The 17,775-nt window shown below is 42.5% G+C and overlaps 1 protein-coding gene across 4 annotated transcripts in view; it reads right to left on the bottom strand.

Annotated features, from left to right (window-relative positions):
• Nucleotides 1–17,775, bottom strand: part of LOC126354015 (ATP-dependent translocase ABCB1-like) — a 243,714-nt gene that overhangs the window by 107,995 nt on the left and 117,944 nt on the right. For all 4 annotated transcript variants that reach the window (XM_050003336.1, XM_050003337.1, XM_050003334.1 and 1 more), the window contains 3 exons: nucleotides 13,343–13,567; nucleotides 12,313–12,438; nucleotides 8,537–8,740 (listed from right to left, as the gene is read on the bottom strand). In XM_050003336.1, coding sequence (XP_049859293.1) covers nucleotides 8,537–8,740; nucleotides 12,313–12,438; nucleotides 13,343–13,567 — 555 coding nt within the window. The remainder of the gene's footprint in view (nucleotides 1–8,536; nucleotides 8,741–12,312; nucleotides 12,439–13,342; nucleotides 13,568–17,775) is intronic.

The following is a 17,775-nucleotide window of genomic DNA, read 5'->3' as shown; positions in this document are numbered from 1 at the left end:
AGGAACTAACGAAATTTAAGCTCAAAAAATAATCACCATCTAAAGTTCTGAAATTAGTCGTCGACGGAATGTTAAATCCAATCTTCCTTCGTTCCTTTCATTGAAACATAACACTTGTGTTTCGTTACGGTTATAATAACATGTTAATTTATAAGCTACATGATGAATATCGTCTTGTTAAACCATGTTATTCGTGGAACTGAAGGAATACCGCCCCCTGAAGACAGAACGAAGATATGTGCATTACCTTCTTAGCCTTCCATTTAGTCACGGCAATAAATTGATATAAATAGGGTTGACAGCGATTTCATTTTGTTACAATACGATGTAAATATTATGTATCGAAATATGACTTCCATTAATATGGTTAATTTATGTGGGGCTTTTTTACGTTGAAATGAAATGTTTTAAATTATTTTATCCCTAGCAACATGTCGTTATCTACTTTGAAGGTTCCACATGCACTATCTGCGCCGTTAGGTCACACGTCTGTCTTGTAAACGTACGTGGAGAGACCCAGTAAGTACCGGCAAGTTTTTCCGCACGCCACAGAAGTATACCGCCGTCATAAACGCTTATTCCTCTTATCTGTTCTGTTTTTATCCAGGGATTATTTTAAGCCGTCTCACTTACTTTTATTGTGGAGGTAAGAGGCCGCCAGCTGGGCAGGATGTTGGGATTTCGAAGTGTGTGGTTGAGGGGAGGTAGGGACGAGAAGACGTATTTCGTGTAATCTGGACAACTTAATGCCTCCGACGATTTAAATGATATCTTTATGAAGTGTCAACATAATAACAGTATTTTTGCTCTATCATTGTTCCTCTCGTATCTTCCACATTCCATTAGTGTACGTGCCCGTAGGATACATCAGGCAATCTGCAATTTATCTTCTTCTTACAATTACGTATACATGTAACACTACGTATAAACTGAAGATTGTTGTTTACAATTCTGCATCGCACAAAAGACTGCATTGTCAGAGGCATAAAAAAGAAAACTTAATATCTTCTATTACAGTGTCTAGCCAGTGTACTTATTATAAATAGTATTATGATGCCAATATTGAAATGTAATATGACTGGATCTTTTAAATTCTTATCCACTGACAGAAAATCACGTGCCAACATAGCTTTAACGATTCAGTTTTCTATAAATTATCATGCTTTCTTAAATCCCATCCTTTCACACTTGTGACCAACGACTTTTGGGCTGATGTAGGTTGGTAGTACTTTAGTAATGATGACCCATGTAATCGAAACTTGTAGCCAATAATTATTTTCCCAAGAATCAGCCTATCTTAGTGATAATGACGTTCTTTAAACGTTTGCAATCTATACGGTAGGGGCCGTGCCCTAAAATGGACCCCCTCTCCCCTACTCCAATAGCGGATCCCTGGTATCCTGGCTCTACATTCTCCTCAAGTCAAGTGGGACCACACGCAAATAGCTTGTACGACTCTGTTGCGAAGCGCACACGTCGCCCGATTCACTTATTGCTTAATAGTTCACAATTATTTGTTTTGAAAATCAAAAACTTCTTACATTGTGCTACATTTTTCATTATTTCCCATTGACAATCACAGGTAAGCCTTTCACCCCATATACACTCTTGAACAGTAAGGTTAAAGGTTAACGTTAAATGAAACAACAAGTTTACTGTTAGCAGTCACGGTGTCAGGTAACAGTAAACTTGTTGTTTCATTTAATGTCAGTAACAGTCACGGTAAAGCCTAAACTAAAAATGTTCGCATTTAAAGTTAAGGTTAACTTTTGTGATTAAACCTTTTCATTTATATTTTTAGTTAAAATAGTATGGAGTTGATAAATGTAGGCTTTACTCGCAATACCTGGACCCTCTTCAGCTGCTGAAACTGGGGACCTTACCTTTACATGTTTAAAGTTGGGTGTATTTGTGCACGCCGTGTTAGTAAGCAGTGCAAAAACAGATGGGAGCCCGTGAAAAACGTTTGAGTTTTGTGTAAAATGTTGAAGAATGAAGGACTGATGATGGAAAAATAGTGTCCTTTGAAATTCTGAATTGGAGCTTCTCCTGGGAAATTCTTCACCCAAGGACGAAGATGCTTGGTGTATATTTTGTGTCGGTAAATTTTCGGTGGATTCTAAAGGGGAACTTTGGATCATGTGCGTTATGTGCTTGTTTTGGTCACATGTGTATTGTGCTGGGGCTGAAACGGTAGTATACATTTGAAATTTTAGTCGCTAAACGATTTAATTCTGATATACATTTTCTGCATCTTTTTTTCATAGTTTCCATTTTAAAAAAAACCTAAAGCCAGTAATAGTTATATTATACGTCTACTTTGGAATCAGACTATGGTTTCTCTAATTTGATACGATTTTCTAATTTTACTAGTGTTATTTTGAGGGACCCGATTTTAGCAAATACTTTTCAAATTTTCTATCTGTAAGAAGTTCGAAAATTATGATAACTTTTAATTACATTTTCCAGGAGTAAAATATAAATGGTGTAGAACATTACAAATCAGATTTTTTATGGTTCTGCAACATAACTTTTTATTATTTTCTATTTAAAAAATTAAAAAACGAAATTGGGATGTAGCTGTGCGTCACGTCTGTGGAGGTGTTAATTTTTCATTTTCACTAGCGACGTCCAGATCCGCGCTGCTTGTGTGAATTGCTGCACAGACTGCATTATTTTACAGAGGTTATGGGATTAGGAAAATCAAGGGCCATGAAAGGTGATGTCACGTCGTCTTTGATCAATGAGAAATCTACCAGCCCTGAGTTCATACAAGAACAAGGGCCTCGTTGTAGGAAGGGACGCAGTTAGAAGTTAAGTTAGAAAGAACTTGTAGAATAAGTACACACCGAAATGAAATGGAGTTAGACTAGGAAGAAGCCTTCAACACTGTGCACACAGGATGTAAATGTTTTAGAAGATGACAGTGCAGAATAATGCGAATGAAACGTTACGCGTAACATGTGCCCTGTTTTCTACTGGTTACGGAGATACAGCTGGTAGAATGTAGCCCAAACAAATATTCACAGAAGGTGTTAGCAACGGCCAATGAATAAGTTCAAATTTTGATAAATTCCACATTCGCCTCGAGCGCAATTTCAAATTCTCTTGACAATACCATGTGTAAATCTTCCGAGGTCACCTTGACGTTGTTTTGTAAGAGCAGCACTGTTCGTAATACAAACGATCAATTCGACTCTTGTGTTAACTTTTTCTTTGTTGATTTCGCCCTTCAAATGTCTCCACAGGAGAAAATCTGCAGTGGTAATTATACGGGGACCTACATCGTATTCGCAGTTGCGAATATGGACAACCATCAGCTGTATCATGCAGTCACGAACTCGGATTTCCAGCATATCGCGAGCGATCACTTTAGAATTAGGCTCGTCGAGCACGCTTCACGGCCAGATCCGAACTTCCATATGTCTTCAACCATGTGTCTACAACCTGTATTCGTACATCCATTATGCATATTCCCGTACAGGGGAGACATTTTAATCGAAAGTCGCTAGCCCGATGTCGGCGGATAGTACGATATTACAATGCCTGCGTTGTTCAGAGGTACGATGCAAAGTTCCTTCGGGTATGCATGCATCTGTCTAGCCAAGAAACGTAACCATTTCTGCTGGTCCATCTTCCGAGGAATATTATGTTTGCGTGACGTGTGAGGGGACGACGACGAGAATGCTACAAGAACAAGCCATGCTACAAAGCCAAAGCAACTTCTTCCAATATCGCTGAAAGCTCGTTTACGGGGCCCTGTAACACGGTGGGGAAACACAAGAGGACCAATCAACTGATTGTCTATGAGACACCACCACACGTTTACGATGGTGGAATTTATGAATATCAGCTTGAACATAACCATTTGCCTATGCTTAACACCTTTCGTGACTAATTTTTTGGGTTACAATGAAGTAGCTGTATCTCTGAGCCCCATAGAGTGGAACATTAGTGGTGGCCGTTGTGTCTGAACCTCGGCAGTGGCGTTATCCTGGGACGGGAAACCGGAGCTAGAGGTGCAGAGTGGCAATAAGCACGAGGAGACACCTGGTTCCTCCAGGACACGCACAAAATACAGATTGCGTGCGAATTTTTCTGGCTAAAGGCACTCTGTGTACAGTTGGGAGATATCAGTGTTTCTCCAGATTTCACGATCGGGTATGGATATAGTGATATCGTGCAACTGTGGTCTAAGGCGGAGACTGTTGCATATTGTACGATATTAGTACGGCGGGTGACATTTTGACAGCAAAGAGTTAAGGCTATATTTCTGCTGTATAATACGTGCCTGCTTTTCTAGCTACGCAGCCTGTTGTGGACATTATTGAAATGGAAATGAGTGTTCGACGTCATTGGCCGGGAGGCCTCTTACGGGGCAGGTCCGGCCGTCTTGGTGCAGGTCTTATTACATTCGACGCCACTTTGGGCGATCTGCGCGCCGGATGGGGATGAAATGATAATGAAGACTACAGAACATCCAGTCCCTGAGCGGAGAAAATCCCCGACCCAACAGGAAATCGAAGCCGGGCTCGTGAGACGGCAATCCGTCTCGCTGACCACTTTGTTTTCTTTCTTTGATCGTTGTGTTTGGTCGTTGAGGACGTCACATGACATCCGGTCAAGTTCGTTTATTGATCCTTCCGCTCAGTTTTTTACGAGGGTCGGTCAAAAAGTAATGCCTCCCATTTTTTTCTACTTAAAAAAATTAAGTTAAGTGAAAATTTTGAATTTGGCGCCATTCCTCAAACCTTCTTCTGCAATCCACTGCAGTAGTAACTTTCTGTGTCAACAGGTGGCAGCACAGCAGAAGTTTGTAAGATGGCCGACATCGATGTTCGTTTGAGACAGCGTTGTGTGATTGAATTCTTGAATGCAGAAGGTGAAACGCCCACACGCATTCATGAAAGACTGAAGAAGGTGTATGGTGTTGTGACAGTGGATGTCAGCACTGTTAGACGATGGGTTCGTCGTTGTAAGGAAGCTGAAGGGCAAACACCGTTGACTGACGAAAAGCGGAGTGGCAGGCCGGTGAGTGCAGTGACTCCACACAACATTCAGCAAGTTGATGACATCATTCGTGGTGACCATCGGGTGACTGCAGATGAAGTGTGTCGCATTATTTCTCTTAGTAAAGGCAGTGTGATCACGATTATTAAACAATTGGGGTACTCAAAAGTTTGTGCACGGTGGGTTCCAAGAATGTTAACCGATCAGAATAAAGAGGCAAGGAAAACAATAGCCTCCCAACACTTGCAGTGCTTCCGTTTGGAGGGAGATGAGATTCTGAAAAAAATTGTGACCGGGGACGAAACATGGGTGCATTTTTTTGAACCCGAATCAAAGAGGCAGTCAATGGAGTGGCGTCACACAAGCTCGCCGAGGAAGAAAAAATTCAAAACTGTGCGATCGGCAGGGAAAGTTATGGCAACAGTTTTCTGGGATACAGAGGGTGTGATTCTGGTTGATTTTTTGGAGCAGGGATGCACAATAAATTCTGTTCAATACGTCACAACCCTCAAAAAACTTAAAGCACGTCTTCAGCGAGTTCGCCCAACAAAATCAATGGCCGATGTTCTTCTTTTGCATGACAATGCAAGACCACACACCAGTCGTCACACCTCTGACGAGATTGTCAAAATTGGATGGGAAGTTTTGCCTCATCCCCCATACAGCCCTGACCTGGCACCATCAGACTTCCATCTGTTCGGGCCACTAAAAGAAGCTCATCGTGGGATTCATTTTGAAGATGAGGAGGCCGTCAAAACATCCGTGCGTCAATGGCTTAGGAAGCAGAGCTGTGATTTTAACCTTGTTCAAAGATGGACCAAAACTGTAGAGATGGGCGGAGATTACATTGAAAAATGACAAAATGATCCTCAATGTTGTGGTTTTCAACCTATGTAATTGCATTAAAATTTCCTGACAATTAAGCGTAGAAAAAAAATAGGAGGCATTACTTTTTGACTGACCCTCGTATATTACAGAGGCCAACTAGCTCATTGGCCGCACACGCTGAGCTACCGTGCCGGCCCACTCAGCTATCGGGGTGGACGTGGTAGCAAATCAGTACCCTGTTAAGATTTTGCCACTAACGATTGTGGTTACATCACGCAATGTACTCTATTAGGAGCAGTCTTAATTCGTATGTTAGATCGGGCTGTTTCTCAATTGGCCATAATCTCCTGATTATACGTATGTCACATGCCACTCCTGGAGCTGTGGAATGAAGTATTTCTGCGCGATACAAGCAGAGTTATTTTAAAGGTCCGCATTACAGTCACAAAGATTCAAATATAGATGTGTAACGAAACGTATTCAAGCATGCTGAAGGTGTATCCTTCAATTTCAGAAAAAAAAGACGTTCGTTCTTTTCTTCATGCTGTTAGCACACGACTTTGAGCTAATTTTATGTCGTATATTTGTTAAATTTCTAGTACTGTGTGACTGGCCACTTTGCTATGGTTCTATAAATTTTTGGAGGAGAGTAGTCTCTCAGTGTTGTTACTGTAATTTTGTCGCAACTTGGTAAAATTCTGCGGGTACTGCCCTTAGTGATATTGGTTTCCAGGAACTAGTTATGACTGTTTCCAGATTATGTGATGAAATGGCTGATATAATGTAAAGTTCGTGCATCTCCAGTGAATACCACCAGTAGTACATGTCTGGCGCTATTTGCCGCTTTGTCCTGCATGACGGTTGTCTACGTAGCAGGTCTGAAGCTACTGGGGTGTATGGGTTATCAACTAAGCTGCGGTCAAAGGAAATTTACTAATCTCTGTCAAGTGTTGGCAATTTAATGTAACCTTAAGGGTTGTATGTTACGTCATTGTGACAGTACGTGAGTTACTTTCATTACTTGGTGTACGAAGCGTGGACATAAATAGTAAAGAAAAAAATTCTTTAATTACTGTTTCATTGTTAGTAGAAAATTGGGCCTGTTATACTGAGTAGTGAAAATAGTAGTTAAGGCTTTACAGTTTTTCTGGTGAAGCAGGTTCGAGTAAATTTTAATTTTTTAAGTGATCATTATACTTCTATGGTTTTGGGGTTAAGTAATTTTAGGTACAACAAAATTTTAACAAGAAGCCGTTCTATTTGGTTGCGAGTTTTCTTGAATTATTTAACTGAAAGTTATTTGCTATATATGCACTGGGACATATAATTCACAGAAGTTGTACCCGAAAAGCAAGCTTGTGATCCATGGTTTAATAATTTGCAATCACTCGGAAATGTTCAGTTGTAATAAAAGTCTGAAACGGTCAGTCCGCCTTCCTAACACAGAGTCCTCGCTCCATATTATCTTCTGGTACGTCTGTAACCAATAAAACATTAGATGTTATTTGGAATGTTTTATTCGAATTAGTCACATCGTAAAATATTTACTGTTCCTCCTGAAACAATTTATATTTAAATGGAGAGAGTGTCGACTGTGCCATTAGAGAAGCGGCAGAATTGAACAATGGAATGAACCGCAGTTTAGGACGAGCATCTCAACTGGGCGGAGAATACAGTCGCAGTGTGCCGAAAGACGTCTGCTTGTCTCTATGCTCTCAAAAAGTTTCGGAACATATTCCCACAGGACTTGAAACGCCAGCTCGTGCAAGCACTCGTTCTACCGAACCTCCACTATTGTGATGTGATTCAACAATGCATGAGTAGTGAAAACAAAAGACGGCTAGAGCTAACCATGAATGCCTGTGTGCGTTACACCTGCAACATTCGCCGATATGATCATGTTAGTGGTTCATACTCCGAGCTAGGGTGGCTGCGGCCGGATAAACTGCGTGACTACCACACTCTATGTCTACTTCACCGACTCCTCATCGCGCAAGCACCCCAGTACCTAGCTTCAGAGATTAAAAACCTGTCATGCCATCATAATCGAAACACGAGGTCACTCTCATCTGGTATCCTCACTGTGCCCACTCACAAAACAAAAACTTTTGCAAACTCCTTCTCAGTTGCCGCTGTCCGCCTCTGGAACAAACTGCCCCTTACCTTGAGGAAAATTCAATCTCATGTTGCTTTTAAGAAGAAGTTGAAGCATTTCCTACTATCATCCGCATAAAATTCTCCACAAAATTAATGTGCAAGGCCAATCCTCTCATCTGTCAAATAGCAAAGCTAGCGTCTCCTATCTTGCTTCTGAGATGCCTTCCTCTTCATCTATCTCTATTAGCCACGCAGTCTCCTTTTCCTTTATATTTTCCTTAATTGTTTCATCATGTCTCTCTATTCTTCTCCTCCCTTCACCATGAGTCTCCCTCATACTCCCTGCTGCCAGCACTCCTATCTAAAATCTTTCTCTTCAATAATGTATTTTTCGAGGTGTACCTTTCTAATTGTTTATCTCACTTTTTGTATTAGATGTAGTTTAACATGCCTACTAAAACATATGACTGTAAAATAAGTAGAATGCCTGGTTAGATGTAAGAGAGGGCCTGATGGCCCTAATCTTGCCAGGTTAAATAAATAAATAAATAAAATAAAATAAATAAAAAATATTAACGGGAAAATAAACCGACGAGGCTACCTGCGGCAACTTGGAGATGAAATCGTGGGCGTTGGCCATCTTGGCGGCCTCCTCGATGTCCTCCATGGTGCAGGTGTCCCGGCCGTAGCGGATGTTCTCCGCGATGGTGGTCTGGAAGAGCACCGGCTCCTGGCCCACCACGCCGATCTGAGAGCGCAGCCAGCCCACGTTCAATGTCTTCAAGTCGCGCCCGTCCAGTTGCACCTGTAGGGCAAAGAAGGGGTGCCGTTTTTATTCTGCATTCTGTTATGTCAATCCAGCTAATCCTATACAAGCTGTTCCAGGAGGAACGGTCAACGTGCAGGGGTATGAAAGTAATAATTTTCGACGCAAAAGGCTTCATATGCACAAATGCCGTATTCCGAACAGTTTCCGAGATAAAAAATATTTCACATGTCGTATAATTATATTTTTCCCTGAGACATTTAAGACTGTTTTTTTATCTGTGATAATGTTTGAAGCAGAAGAAATGGATTAAAATTTGCGCTACAGCGAGGACTCGTACCAAGGTCTTCTTGTTTGACAGGCAGAAGTGCTGACCATACGTATGTTGAGTGCCCTCCCCAACACGAACTTCAATTATATCTTCTGCTTATTTTCCCTTACATTCTCACTACTGCCAGGGCAAGAAGACCCGGGTTCGATTCCTGGCCGCAGCACAAATTTCAATCCCTTTCTCTGCTTCAGTTATTTTAGTATTTAATGTACGAGGGTCAGTCAAAAAGTAATGCCTCCTATTTTTTTTCTACGTTTAATTGTCAGGAAATTTAAATGCAATTACATAGGTTGAAAGCCACAACATTGAGGATTATTTTGTCATTTTTCAATGTAATCTCCGCCCATCTCTACAGTTTTGGTCCATCTTTGAACAAGGTTAAAATCACAGCTCTGCTTCCTAAGCCATTGACGCACGGATGTTTTGACGGCCTCCTCATCTTCAAAATGAATCCCACGATGAGCTTCTTTTAGTGGCCCGAACAGATGGAAGTCTGATGGTGCCAGGTCAGGGCTGTATGGGGGATGAGGCAAAACTTCCCATCCAATTTTGACAATCTCGTCAGAGGTGTGACGACTGGTGTGTGGTCTTGCATTGTCATGCAAAAGAAGAACATCGGCCATTGATTTTGTTGGGCGAACTCGCTGAAGACGTGCTTTAAGTTTTTTGAGGGTTGTGACGTATTGAACAGAATTTATTGTGCATCCCTGCTCCAAAAAATCAACCAGAATCACACCCTCTGTATCCCAGAAAACTGTTGCCATAACTTTCCCTGCCGATCGCACAGTTTTGAATTTTTTCTTCCTCGGCGAGCTTGTGTGACGCCACTCCATTGACTGCCTCTTTGATTCGGGTTCAAAAAAATGCACCCATGTTTCGTCCCCGGTCACAATTTTTTTCAGAAACTCATCTCCTTCCAAACGGAAGCGCTGCAAGTGTTGGGAGGCTATTGTTTTCCTTGCCGCTTTATTCTGATCGGTTAACATTCTTGGAACCCACCGTGCACAAACTTTTGAGTACCCCAATTGTTTAATAATCGTGATCACACTGCCTTTACTAAGAGAAATAATGCGACACACTTCATCTGCAGTCACCCGACGGTCACCACGAATGATGTTATCAACTTGCTGTATGTTGTGTGGAGTCACTGCACTCACCGGCCTGCCGCTCCGCTTTTCGTCAGTCAACGGTGTTTGCCCTTCAGCTTCCTTACAACGACGAACCCATCGTCTAACAGTGCTGACATCCACTGTCACAACACCATACACCTTCTTCAGTCTTTCATGAATGCGTATGGGCGTTTCACCTTCTGCATTCAAGAATTCAATCATACAACGCTGTCTCAAATGAACATCGATGTCGGCCATCTTACAAACTTCTGCTGTGCTGCCACCTGTTGACACAGAAAGTTACTACTGCAGTGGATTGCAGAAGAAGGTTTGAGGAATGGCGCCAAATTGAAATTTTTCACTTAACTTAATTTTTTTAAGTAGAACAAAAATGGGAGGCATTACTTTTTGACCGACCCTCGTATATTTGTTTTTGGACTCGGGGAACGCACATGTGAGTCTTATCTATTCAAGCTCTTTGACGTTTTACCCCATTGTTTCAGTGTCTTTGCTCTGGATGTCTTACTGCCATTAAACTAGCCAGTTGATCGCGCAGTTGTCCATGCCATGTTGTGAGTAAAGTATTTCGAGGAACTACAAACTGTGTTTGTGCAAGCGCTGGCTAAAATTCCATTCATCTACACTAATGAAGAAAATGCAGATGTCGTGTATGTTTAAGGCTTCTGCGAGGGCAGTTCTCCTGCTACTGAAGAAGAACACCTTCGGTGCTTTCCAACACGTCGAATTCCTGATCGTAGAGTGTTTACCAGAGAGCACATTGCGTGAAACAGGTCTTCTCCCATGTTCCGATTTTTCTTCTAAAGGTGTAGTTCAATAACCTGAATTAGTGTACGTACACGGTGCCTTTGCCTGATGGAAATGAAGCAAGAAAGTCCCCTGGCCTACCGGGCAGCTTCTCGAAGCCGACGGGAAGTGTGTAAACCGACGGTTCTGTGGGATTTCTGACAACGTCAATGACAGTGACGCAAAGTTTTAGACGCTGTCGACCTTACCTGTGCTCTCGTTAAATGTGTCCTTCCACATGGAATCATTTCCATTGCAATGAAATCAAGCATTAAAGCAAATTAGAGGTATGCGCCTGATATCAGCTTCTAGTTAGCTCCCGGAACGATCAGTTTTGATGTCCTTCAGGTACATTCACTGTGACATTCGGGTTTCCTACGACTAGAATACAGTGTGCCAGCCACAGACAATAGACAGTGAAAGCACTGGACGTTTTCTCGTATGGTGAACTAAGGAACTAACATCTAAATCTACATCTTTACTATGTAAACTACAACGCTATGAATGTTATGACAGAGAGTACTTCCTATTGTGCAAAGTATTAGAGTTTTTTCCCGTTTGATTCGCATATGGAGCGTGGGAAATATGATTGCTTGGATGTCTCTGTACTACCTGTAATTAATCTCGTCTTCGCAGTTCCTGCACGAGAGGTAAGTAGGAGTCTGTAGCATATTCCTTGATTCCGCACTAAATATTCGTTCTTGAACCTTTGTAAGCAGGCTTTCGAGAGATAGTTGACGTTCGTTTGGAAGCGTTTGTCGTTTAAGGTTTTTCATTTCCACGACGCTCTCCTGTGGACAAAAAATTGTTACCATTCATGCTGTCCTCCTTTGTATTTATTCCATGTACTTTTTTCGACCTGTTTCGTGTTGGTCCCATACACTGAAAAATATTGTAATGTAGTTCATACAACAGTATTTTAAGTAATCTCCTTTCCCAGTACCAATGAATTAATCCACCCCTGCTGTACGTGCGAATTAGGCTACGTTATCATTGCATTCCCTTAGGAGGCTCATGCCTTGAAAATTACAGACCATTGTCAGAGGACCAAATTAACTAGACGGCTAGGTCATTGGTTATGATACCAGAGATAATGATGATGATAATTACGGTAATGTTGATGATCACCATCGACATCGTCGTTTTCATTTTATTTGTTTGTTATGTTTTGGCTCATAAGATTCTTTTTCGACTACCTCGTTCTATCATAACTTCATCCTTAATTTTCCGTTGATGTGTGTTAACTTTTGTCCACCAAACAAGGAGACGAGAGAGAGACTCTAGGGAACATGTGCATTGAAATTAGTTTCTTGTCTGCAACGTTCGAATAAAGGTTAGGTGAAAAAATAGCTGTGTGTGGTACGCACTTTTCCTTGCAGAGGGTCATAGAAGCGCTGTATCAGCTGGATACACGTGGACTTGCCACAGCCGGAGCTGCCCACTAGCGCCACCGTCTCTCCGGCTTTGATCTTGAGGTTCAGGCCTTGCAGGATCTGAAAATGTGAAATATATGTATTTATCCTCGGAGGTAAATATGAATAATAATACCGTAACGGAGTAAAATGCATGAAGACCAGCAAATGATCCACACTTGATGCAAATACAAACATCTGATATTCGCAGAAAAGGTAGTGTACAATAAGTAAATAAGTGAAAAAAACTAATACTGCATCACAACATTGGCGACTGATGTCTGGAACCAGTCACAAACGTATTTTAGCTAAATCGATCATATGCGTCACGTTGTGCGGAAAACATGTGTCACATTCAAATTCAGTAGAAGAGTTTTATGGAAGAGTTATTAATTAAATCAGATATCATCCGACAGATTGTCAAGCGCTGTTTTTGACTCTGGAAACCTTCCTTAGCTGTATTAACGGAAGAAATAGAAAAATTTAGACGAGGTCAGCGCAATTCCTCGTTATTGTTTTAGTCACTGGAAGGCCGTAAGAAAAATGTTAAGCTTGCTGTAGTGGGAAGTGCTACAACAAGGACTATACATAGCGGAAAAGCTTACTTTTAAAATTATATAAGTAAATATGTAGCTTTACTTGGAGATTGAAGCTGTTTGATTATGATATTTATATATCCAACTCTAGTCGCTAATTTGATATGTCAAACGTTGAAAACAGCAGTCCGTGTAGCACAAACTTGCATTTGGTTAAATGACACGAACAATCTAAATTACCTCAGATCTTAACAACTGAACCGGCTTTTTTCCACAGTTTACTTTCCCTTTCCACTAATTACTGTTTAGTATTCCTTTCTACCTAGAGCAACAATGCACTTCGATTGTTTAGTAGAATACGTAAAACCTAGTGTCACTGTTCAGTACGCTGTGACAAATAACGAATGAAGAATAACGACTTAGGTTTCGAAAGATGACTGTGCACTCACCCTGACGCCCTTCCGTGAAGGGTACTCGAAGTGGACGTCTTGGAAACTCACGTCGCCGTTGACGTTAGAAGGGCGCTCGCCCTCTTCAGACAAGCTGTCGATGGGCGACTTGCGGTCAATGACGTCGAAGACTTTGGCAGCGGCTCCCCTAGCCGTCGAGAAGGCCTCGATGAAGGGCGACGACATACCGAACATCCAGGAGCCCATCATGACTGAGTAGAACACCTGCAGCGGAAACACTCGTGGCATTAAGTAACACCATGCCAACAATTACACATTGGCTTACTGTGAACACATTCAACTTCATTCTGTACATTACAAGTCCGAGATGCCTCACCTTCAAGATAAAATATTACTCCCTGTGGCGTATTTTGTATGCCATTGTGCCTGCTAAAATTAAATCAAACCATGGACCAAGAGTAAGCGCAAAATATATGTCGAACGAGCAATGCTGTTTTACTCTTTCTAAGATATCACAGAACTTTACATACGGTATTGATCAACACATATAAAGACATAACAAAACAAAATATGTACTGAAAAGTTCTTAAAATATATACCAACATAACAGAAATCAAATGCGCGCTGAAACGTATTTAAAATCAGTACCTGACGAGGTCGTAACGTGCTAGGATGAGAGACTTTGCTCAGTTTAGAACGTATTGTGCCTCGTCAAACGGTAATGTGGAGAAGTGCACTGGACGAATCTGCGTACCAACCCGTACAATGTGCCCTTTCTTTTCCTCTCTTTGAGACACCATTTACTGGCCCGAATAAACTAGCAAACGGTTGTCTCGCTACTCCCCACATCACATAGATTGTACGCTGAAGCGCCAAAGAAACTGATATAGGCATGCGTATGCAAATACACGGATATCTAAACAGACAGAAGACAGCGCTGCGGTTGGCAACGCCTATACAAGGTGTTACAAATAGGAACGGCCAAACTTTCAGGAAACATTCCTCACACACAAATAAAGAAAAGATGTTATGTGGACATGTGTCCGAAGACGCTTAATTTCCATGCTAGAGCTCATTTTAGTTTCGTCAGTATGTACTGTACTTCCTCGATTCACCGCCAGTTGGCCCAATTGAAGGAAGGTAATGTTGACTTCGGTGCTTGTGTTGACACGCGACTCATTGCTCTACAGTACTAGCATAAAGGACATCAGTACGTAGGATCAACAGGTTAGTGTTCATCACGAACGTGGTTTTGGAGTCAGTGCAATGTTTACAAATGCGGAGTTGACAGATGCTCATTTGATGTATGGATTAGCACGGGGCAATAGCCGTGGCGCGGTACGTTTGTATCGAGACAGATTTCCAGAACGAAGGTCTCCCGACAGGAAGACGTTCGAAGCAAATGATCGGCGTCTTAGGGAGCACGGAACATTTCAGCCTATGACTCGCGACTGGGGAAGACCTAGAACGACGAAGACACCTGCAATGGACGAGCAATTCTTCGTACTGTTGACGATAACCCTAATGTCAGCGTCAGAGAAATTGCTGTTGTGCAAGGTAAAGTTGACCAAGTCGCTGTATGGAGAGTGCTACGGGAGAACCAGTTGTTTCCGCACCATGTACAGAGTGTGCGGGCATTATCAGCAGCAGATTGGCCTCCACGGGTACACTTTTGCGAATGGTTCATCCAGGTTCATCCAACAATGTGTCAATCCTCATTTGAGTGCAAATGTTCTCTTTACGGACGAGGCTTCATTCCAACGTGATCAAATTGTAAATTTTCACAATCAACATGTGTGGGCTGACGAGAATCCGCTCGCAATTGTGGAATCACGTCATCAACACAGATTTTCTGTGAACGTTTGCGCAGGCATTGTTGGTGATGTCTTGATTGGGCCCCATGTTCTTCCACCTACGCTCAATAGAGCACGTTATCATGATTTCATACGGGATACTCTACCTGTGATGCTAGAACATGTGCCTTTACAAGTACAACACAACATGTGGTTCATGCACGATGGAGCTCCTGCACATTTCAGTCCAAGTGTTCGTACGCTTCTCAACAACAGATTCGGTGACCGATGGATTCGTAGAGGCGGACCAATTCCATGGCCTCCACGCTCTCCTGACCTCAACCCTCTTGACTTTCATTTATGGGGGCATTTGAAAGCTCTCGTCTACGCAACCCCGGTACCAAATGTAGAGACTCTTCGTGCTCGTATTGTGGACGGCTGTGATACAATACGCCATTCTGCAGGGCTGCATCAGCGCATCAGGGATTCCATGTGACGGAGGGTGGATACATGTATCCTCGCTAACGGAGGACATTTTTAACATTTCCTGTACCAAAGTGTTTGAAGTTGCGCTGGTACGTTCTGTTGCTGTGTGTTTTCATTCCATGATTAATGTGATTTGAAGAGAAGTAATAAAATGTGCTCTAACATGAAAAGTAAGCGTTTCCGGACACATGTCCACATAACATATTTTCTCTCTTTGTGTGTGAGGAATGTTTTCTGAAAGTTTGGCCGTAAGTTTTAGTAACACCCTGCATAAGATAACAAGTGTCTGGCGCAGTTGTTGATCGGTTACTGCTGCAACAATGGCATGTTATCAAGCTTTAAGTGAGTTTGAAGCCGGCCGCGGTGGTCTAGCGGTTCTAGGCGCTCAGGCCGGAACCGCGCGACTGCTACGGTCGCAGGTTCGAATCCCGCCTCGGGCATGGATGTGTGTGATGTCCTTAGGTTAGTTAGGGGACTGATGACCACAGCAGTTAAGTCCCATAGTGCTCAGAGCCATTTGAACCTTTTTTTTTTTTTTTTTTTTTTGAGTCTGAATGTGGTGTTGTAGTCGGCACACGAGCCATGGGACACAGCATCTCCGGGGTGGCAATGAAGTGAGATTTTTCCCGTATGATTATTTCACGAGTGTACCGTGACTATCAGGAATCTGGTTAAAAATCAAATCTCCGACATCGCTGCGGCCAGAAAAAAGATCCTTCAACAACGGGACCAACGACGGCTGAATTGAATCGTTCAAGGTGACAGAAATGAAATCCTTCCGCAAACTGCTGTAGATTTCAGTGCTGGGCGATGGACAAGTATCAGCATGCGAACCATTCAACGAAACACCATCAATATGGGCTTTCGGTGGCGGAGGCCCACTCGTGTACCCTTGATGACTGCATGACACAAAGATTTACGCCTCATCTGGGCCCATCAACACCGACACTGGACTGTTGATGACGGAAAAATGTGGCCCGGTCGGAGGAGTCTCGTTTCAAATTGTATCGACCGGATGGATGTGTACGGGTATGGAGAGAACCTCATATATTCATGGACCCTGAAAGTCAGCAAGGGACTGTTCAAGTTGTTGGAGGCTCTGTAATGGTGTGGGGCTTGTGCAGTTGGAGAGTTATGGATCCCTGATACGTCTAGATACGACTCTGACAGGTGTCACGTACATAACATCCTGTCTGATGACTTGCATTCGTTCATGTGCATTGTGCATTCTGACGAACTAGGGCACTTCCAGCAGGAGAATGCGACACCCCACCAGAAGTGCTACAGAGTGGCTCCAGGAACACTCTTCTGAGCTTGAACGCTTTCGCTGGCCACCAAACTCTTCAGACACGAGCATGTCTGGGATGCCTTGCAATGTGCTATTCAGAAAAGACCTCCACGCCCTCGCACTCTTACGGACAGCCCTGCAGGATTCATAATGTCAGTTCCCTCTAGCACTGCTTCAGACATTAGTTGAGTCCATGCCACGTCCTGTTCTACATCTTCATCTACATGACTACTCTGCAATTCACATTTAATGCTTGGCAGAGGGTTCATCGAACCACAATCATACTATCTCTCTACCATTCCACTCCCGAACAGCGCGCGGGAAAATCGAACACCTAAACCTTTCTGTTCGATCTCTGATTTCTCTTATTTTATTTTGATAATCATTCCTACCTATGTAGGTTGGGCTCAACAAAATATTTTCTCATTCGGAAGAGAAAGTTGGTGACTGAAATTTCGTAAATAGATCTCGCCGCGACGGGAAACGTCTTTGCTTTAATGACTTCCAGCCCAACTCGCGTATCATATCTGCCACACTCTCTCCCCTATTACGTGATAATACAAACCGAGCTGCCCTTTTTTGCACCCTTTCGATGACCTCCGTCAATCCCACCTGGTAAGGATCCCACATTGAGCAGCAATATTCTAACAGACGATGAACGAGTGCAGTGTAAGCTGTCTCTTTAGTGGACTTGTTGCATCTAAGTGTCCTGCCAATGAAACGCAACCTTTGGCTCGCCTTCCCCACAATATTATCTATGTGGTCTTTCCAACTGAAGTTGTTCGTAATTTTAACACCCAGGTACTTAGTTGAATTGACAGCCTTGAGAATTGTACTATTTATCGAGCAATCAAATTCCAACGGATTTCTTTTGGAACTCATGTGGATGACCTCACACTTTCGTT

Source organism: Schistocerca gregaria, chromosome 3 (genome assembly GCF_023897955.1).
Source record: "Schistocerca gregaria isolate iqSchGreg1 chromosome 3, iqSchGreg1.2, whole genome shotgun sequence".
In the NCBI taxonomy this organism is placed as follows: domain Eukaryota; kingdom Metazoa; phylum Arthropoda; class Insecta; order Orthoptera; family Acrididae; genus Schistocerca; species Schistocerca gregaria.
Note: the sequence above shows the minus strand (reverse complement) of the source record. Positions and strands in the feature narration are given on the sequence as shown.